This window comes from Psammomys obesus, unplaced genomic scaffold (assembly GCF_907164565.1).
Source record: "Psammomys obesus unplaced genomic scaffold, mPsaObe1.curated_primary_1811, whole genome shotgun sequence".
Lineage (NCBI taxonomy): Eukaryota > Metazoa > Chordata > Mammalia > Rodentia > Muridae > Psammomys > Psammomys obesus.
The window spans coordinates 6,976,201-6,983,515 of NW_026586550.1; the positions used below are offsets into that span (position 1 = coordinate 6,976,201).

Below are 7,315 nucleotides of genomic sequence, written 5' to 3' on the forward strand. Positions count from 1 at the left end.
TAATGTTTTCTATGATCTAAATTTGGTATGCTCTGACCTGTTTTGTACTACTTGATAGTCTCTTGTATGATCCTGACCAGCAACTAAAAAGAGGGCTTCTCATGCCTGGTGTTAGGGTTTTGTTAAATAGTTTATAGCTCTTGGGGGAGCACTGTCAGCCCAGATGGAAAAATTTCATTTAAATTATATATGTGCATTGATACACTGACTTACATGTATTTTAGATTTTTTTTTTAGCTCGATAGATAATAGTATATTTTCTTAGGAGTTTTTCAGATATTCCTACTGTTATATCATTCTCTCCCTTCCTTCTATATTTATCTCTCTTCACCTCCCTAATGATTTTATTTTTCTGTGACTTTTTAAAAATATTTTATTTATGCGTATGAATATTTTGCCTGACTGTATGTATGTGCACCCATGTGTTGCATGGTGCTCCCATAGGTCAGAAGTTATAGTTGGAGATGTGGATGGTTGTGAGCTATAATGTGGGTGGGTCCCGGGAATGGAATCCAGGCCATTTTATACAACAAGTACTCTTAGTTGCTAAGCCACCTCTCTAGCCTGTCTCCCTGATAAGTACCCCCCCCTCCATTTTCTCATTTCTCCCTTCAGATCAAATATAACTGAATTTCCATCTCTATTCTCTGTCCTTTTCCCACAGTAGTTCTTTTTCACTTCCTGGCTTTGGCAGTTTTTTCGGGTTATATACTCACAGCTAAGGATTTTCAGCAAGAAACTTCAGATAAGACAGAACATGTAGCGTTTGCCTTTCTGGATCTGGGTTGCCTCATTCAATATGATCTTTTCTAGTTCCATCTATTTACCTGGATAAACCCTGGAGAAGGATGTCAAGATATATAGTAATTTTAAAATGGGATTATCTTACAATTGGATTTCAGTTGGCAGCACTGTTTCTTTTTTCCTGACAAAAATGATGGCTCATAAAAGCCAGTGTGTCTGGGATGTGGCCGAGTTGCTTGAGTGCTTGCCTGTCTACATGCGCAAAATCCCCAGGACTGGATGAACTACACCACAGGTGTAGTGGTGTGTGCTTGTAATCCCTTTGCTTGGGAAGTGGATACAAAAATATCAGAAATTCAGGGTCATCCTTGGCTGAGTTTGAGGCCAGGGGTTTGAGTTTGAGGCCCTGTCTCAAAACATTAAATAAATAAAAGGAGTCAATGGCCCTGAACCAAGTTTGGTGGCACAAGCCTAGATAGTGAAACATTTTCTCAAAAAAAAAAAAAAAAATCATTGGAGCCTTAAATTCAACAGATAATGGTATATTACATTTAGTTCTATCAAACTGGTAGTTTAACATTAGACCTTATGGTAGAGTAAGCAAAAAATAAAATAAAAGTGGGCATGGTGGCACACTTAATTCCAGCACTTGGGAGGCAGAGGTGGGGGATCTCTGTGAATCTGAGGCCAGTCTGGCCTATACAGTAAGTTCTAGGACAGTCATGACTATGTAGAGAGACTATGTATATATATATACATGTATAAATTTTAATGCCTTTATGGCCAGGCAGTGGTGGTACACACCTTTAATCCCAGCACTTGGGAGGCAGAAGCAGATAGATCTCTGAGTTCAAGACCAGCCTGTTCTACAAATTGAGATCCAGGACAGCTCTTGCTGTTATACAGAGAAACCCTGTCTTGACAGGACAGTGTGCCTGGGTTTTTTATGGTAGCTGCTTCCTTATGAAATGACAGGACGGGTCCCTGTTGGTGTCTATGGATACTACTTTTGCTCCAAGGTGTCACCGCTTGTGTTTGCTGTTTGCTTTTCTAGTGAACCCTTTAAATATCCTGGGCATCAATTTTCTGGGCAGACGACTGAGCCTGTCCATCACCATGGGATGCACGGCTTTATTTTTCCTTCTCCTCAATATCTGCACGTCCAGGTATTTACTCTTCAGTTGATTCTACACAAGTGATGTGAAGTGGCTGCCAAAACAGGACTTTCTGACCTTTGATGACCAGTGGAGTCTGAGACATGTCATCTCACAAGGGAGAGTAGAGAACAGGCTGTGGGTTAGACTAAGGCCCTTCTGTCTCCTCTGCTGTGCCTTCTTCAGCTCTCGTGGGATGTGCAGTACTGGGGTGCTCATTTTATCCACTAGTTTAGGCTCCTTATGTAATGCTTCTGGGAGAACTGGAGAACTGCCCTAGTTTTAACCAAATTACCTGGACCAACACCAACTAGTCCAGTGACACAGACAACATATATCTGAGGGCTGGAAAATAGATAACAAGTATCGTCCCAAAATTTGCAATCTTATAGGACCTGAGCAACAATATATGGTTGACTATTGATCTGTGAGTTCTACACCTACAGGACAACCAAACATGGACTGAAATTAAAAAAAAAGGTTCATCCCAGACAGTGAAAACAAACTGCATCTTTATAAAGCATGAATGATGGTTAGTTTAATGTCATCTTGACACAAGATAGAGTCATCTGGCAGGAGGAAACCTCAACTGAGGAAATGCCTCTGTAAGGGCTTTTTCTTTCTTTCTTTCTTTCTTTCTTTCTTTCTTTCTTTCTTTCTTTCTTTCTTTCTTTCTTTCTTTCTTTCTTCCTTCCTTCCTTTCTTTCTTTCTCTCTCTCTCTCTTTCTATTAATGATTTATTTGCATTTTATGTGCATTAGTGTTTTGCCTGAACATATATCTGTGTGAGGGTGTTGGATCCCTAGGATCTAGAGCTTCTGATCCTTGTAAGCTACCATTTGGGTACTGAGGATGAAACCCAGGTCTCTCTTGAAGAACAACCAGTGCTCTTAACTGCTGAGCCATCTCTCCAGTCCTTATAGAGAATTTTCTTAATTAGTGATTGATTGGGGAGGGCTTAGCCCATTGTGGGTAGTGCTATTCCTGGACTGATAGTCTTAAGCTTGTAAAAACAAACAAACAAACAAACAAACAAACAACTAAAAGCAGATTGAACAAGCCAGGGAAAACAAGCCAGTAAGCTTCTCCCTTCCATGGCCTCTTCTACATCAGCTCTTGCCTTCAGATTCCTGCCCTGTTTGAGTTCCTGTCCTGACTTCTTTCAGTGATGGATTACTATGTGGAATAGGCCAAATAAGCCATTTCTTCCCCATGTTGCTTTTGGTCATGGCATTTCTTCACAGCAATAGAAACCCTAACTAAGCATTGTTCTCTCTTTAGATTTATGAATTGTTTCTTTTTTATGATTTAAAAAAATTTTTCAAATTATATCATTTCCCCCTTCACTCTCCTCCCTCAAATCTCTCCCATGTGTCCCCTTGCTCTCTTTTTAATGGCCTTTTTTTCCTTTGTTTTTACACACACACACACACACACACACACACACACACACACACACACACTCCTAAATACATAAATACAACCTGCTCAGTCCCTAAAATGTTACCTGTGTGTTTATGATCTTAAGGCTAACCATTTGGAATTGGATAACCAATGCCCCTTCGCCCCCCCCGCCCCCAGTAGCTTTTCCCTGGGGAAGATCATTTATGCTGCTCTCAGTGTTCCCTGGTTCCTTATGGTTCTTTGTCTAGAACTGAGGCCCTGTGAGCATTCTTCCTTGTTAGCATGTCCATTGGTGTCATTGTTTAGGTATTGTTCAGGGAGCCATGATCGGTGCAGCGTAGCTGACATTTCTAGGATGCATTCTTTCACAGCAGACTCCCTGCTATCCTTCTGACCCCTCAACCACAATGGGCCTTAGGTACAGCAATTCTGTTGTAGATGTGCTAGTTGCACCTGGCACCACACAGTCTCCTGTTCTCTGCATGACATTTTCCTTAAACAATAGCAAGTAACTGTCTACACAAAGCATTCTCATATTTCCAGGGACGGTAGGCAACTTAGTGATTTAAAGAAGATATAAGAGGGTGCTAAAGAGACGACTCAGTAGATAAAAACATTTGCTGCTCATGTAGAGGACCCAAGTTCAGTTGTCAGCACCTACAGGGTGTTTCACAAGCACCTGAATTCCAGTTCCAGGGCATCTAGTTTCCTGTTCTGACCTCCCAGGCATACACACGGTACACATACATACACATACAGCCAAAGCAATCATACTAATAAAATACCATTTCCAAGGCATGCCTGGAAGCATCAAGGCCTGAGCGCCCCGCTTAAGTGAAGACTGTGAGGAAACTGGCTTTAGGATGTCCCAGTGAGGCCAGTTGAGAGCAGCACCTTGCCAAGGCTCAGAGCTTTGTGAGGCCGTGTCTTGGAAGGTCCTCTGTGTCTCCCGCTATAACTTCCTCTGCTTCCTCTTTAGTGCCGGTCTCATTGGCTTCCTCTTCATGCTGAGGGCCCTGGTGGCAGCAAACTTCAACACCATCTACATTTACACTGCTGAGGTGAGCAATGGGAAACGGTGTGGCTCCATCAGGGCAGGTGAGCTTCCAACCTGTGGCTAGTGCATCCTTGACTTGGGTTGACCTTTGACAAGTTTCCTAAGACATTCTATGAAAAGGACACTAGAGGGTTTGATATGGATTTCCCCCTTTCTGAAAATTCAGTCTATTGAAATCCAGTCTCTGAAAGAGAGGACCTCCTTCCTTTCTTACAAAATCCAGTTGTTATTCCAACTTGCCACTATGACAAATGCCTGAAATAACTTAGGGGAAGGAAGGTCTATTTTTAGTTCAGTTTCCGTTCTGGTCCATGGCTGGCTGATTTACGTTTGGTCTGTAGCTGAGACACCATGGTCGAAGGGTGTGGGAAAGAAAAGCTGGTCACCTCATAGCAGTCAGGAAGCAAAGAGGAGTACCAAGGGACCTGGGCTAAGACACACCCTCAAAAGCACACAGCCCAGTAACCACTTCTTCTAACTAGGCTTCCTGAGTTCACCTTCCAGTAGTATAGTCAAAATTTGAGTCCATTAATAGATTAAACAATTGATTAGGGCAGGTCTAATGTATCTGCCCTTTACCAACTTAAGTAATTCTCAAACCAAATATTTTGACAATAAAAATTAACCACCATGGAGCTGGTGAGATGGCCCACTGGGGAAAGATACTTGCTACCCAACATGACAATCTGAGTTCAATCCCTGAGACTCACGTGATGGAAGGACAACACTGACTCCTGTAAGCTGTCCTCCAACATCCACACATGCACCAGGAATGCATGCTTATCTGTGCACACATGAGAAATAAATCAATGTAACTTTTTTAAAATTCAAAACTGTCAAAGTCAATGAGCATCTCCTGCCCCCAAATCCATCCATGTATTCTACAAACACAGAAACCTGAACCAGGGAGGAAAGGGAAGAGGCAAACCCTGAGAAGAACCATCACCAATGGGTGTTCTCTGTGCCTCTCCTCTGCAGGTCTACCCCACCCCCATGCGAGCACTGGGGATGGGAACCAGCGGCTCCCTGTGCCGCATCGGAGCAATGGTCGCACCATTTATATCCCAGGTATCCAAGAAGGGCATGTGAGGAGACTGAACCTGAGGGAGGGGGGAAACAATGGGGAACATGAGCATTGAGTGGCCTGGAGGTCCTAATTCTCAAGTTTTATCTCTTGTGGAACTTGTCAGCCAGGATGGACTATTGAAAAGCAGGTGACCACCGGGGGCTAGAACAGGAAGGCAGAGCCTCAACACCAGGAGGTGGTGCTGAGGTTCGAGGGACGTCTGGACACACTGGGATAAAATTCAGGGGGGAAGAAACAGATAACACAGGCTAAAATACAGCGGCCCATGGGGTCATGGAGGGATTTACCATTTGTTTTCTGCTCTGGTCATTCTTTTGGCCACAACAACCATCTTGTCAGTTTTTCCTGCTGCAGAAATAGTAAATGGGCCTTGTGTCCTGGAGAGCTTCACCAGCTGTGGGGCCTAGCTGGGAACCAGTCCAGCTGGTCCATGTCTGCACCACATAATAAAGAGCCAGAGCTTTAAACAATTGTATCTGGGAGCATAGGAGTGGGGCATTTTCTGTGAAAAACAGTCAGTGGGTAAAGTAGACGTTTTTTTTTTTTTCAATTTTAATTTTTTATATTAATTACAGTTTATTCACTTTAGTTTCCTGTCTTTTAACAGAGGAATTTTTTGTGGCTGCAAACTTTTTTTTTTTTTTAATTCTACTGACAGTGTTTCCTGTCTTAAAAATGGTCACTACTTTTGTCTTGCATTGCTGCCTTTTAAAATTCTTTTCTCCCTATTTCATCTGTCTCAGAGAACAGCCTACCAGTAAGAGAGGGGAGTAAAACACCTACTCCATCCCCTTGTGGGCACACTGAGGCCAGCTTTTTCTTTCAGCTTTCAGTGGGGATGGAGCCTCCCAGTCACCTGTAGCATCTTCCCAGGCAACCAGAACTATTTATGCTACAGGCTTCACTGTTTCGAGGGGACTTGGTAGCAGTCAGAAAAGATCACAACATGGGTTGAGTCCTGAGGCCTGACTCCTGAGGCCCAAGGGGTCTCCTCTGCTTGGCATCCTGGACACTAAGTGGGCTCCTAATTCCTGGTGGCTCTAGCTCATCTTTCCTGTGCCTCCCATGTTCTATAATAGAGATGAATAACAGTATATTTGCATAGGTGTTTTTTTTCCCTGAGGATGAGACTATTCAAATGCAAAGAATCGAGACATACATGACAGCAATTTGAGAGCTATCATATAATAATGATAACAATTGAGGCCAAGTGCTACTCAGTAAATATTTTTCATTAAGAAATTATTTTGGGGGGCTGGAGAGATGGCTCAGTGGTTAAGAGCACTGTCTGCTATTCCAGAGGTCCTGAATTCAATTCCCAGCACAAGCAACTCACAACCATCTATAATGTGATCTGGTGCCCTCTTCTGGCATGCAGGTATACTTGCAGATAGAGCACTCATATACATAAAATAAATAAATAAATCTTAAAAAAAAGAAATTATTTTTGTGAGCACAGATGAGTCCTTTATTGTTAAAGTGAATAACAGCTGTAAGGGTTTACTGATCTAGACAAGATGAGATATAAAGGAGGACTGCCAAGGAAGCAGCATCATTCCTGTTGAGAACACCATCTTTAATGACCACACAGGCATCATCGTCAGCTCTGCAAGACAGGCCATTTGCTTCTCTTAGGGTTCTTTTCCTGTGTGTTCAAAGCTCAGATTTGTTTCATTCTATAGGGGCAGCCTGCACTGCCTTTGTTTGGAGTCTATATTCCTGGGGAGGAAATAGTTTAATTCTCTTCATGTTATTGTGTATCAACAAGATGCACACTGCTGTGCTTGGATATTGGAACTAGCTTCAACTACCTTGTGTTACATTATTATTATTATTATTATTATTATTATTATTATTATTATTATTATT

The 7,315-nt window shown here is 42.4% G+C and overlaps 1 protein-coding gene across 1 annotated transcript in view; it reads left to right on the forward strand.

Moving 5' to 3' along the window:
- Svopl (SVOP like) overlaps window positions 1-7,315 on the forward strand; it is a 52,272-nt gene that overhangs the window by 32,077 nt on the left and 12,880 nt on the right. Inside the window, exons 11-13 of the mRNA XM_055602036.1 lie at window positions 1,799-1,910; window positions 4,282-4,363; window positions 5,338-5,427. Coding sequence (XP_055458011.1) covers window positions 1,799-1,910; window positions 4,282-4,363; window positions 5,338-5,427 — 284 coding nt within the window. The remainder of the gene's footprint in view (window positions 1-1,798; window positions 1,911-4,281; window positions 4,364-5,337; window positions 5,428-7,315) is intronic.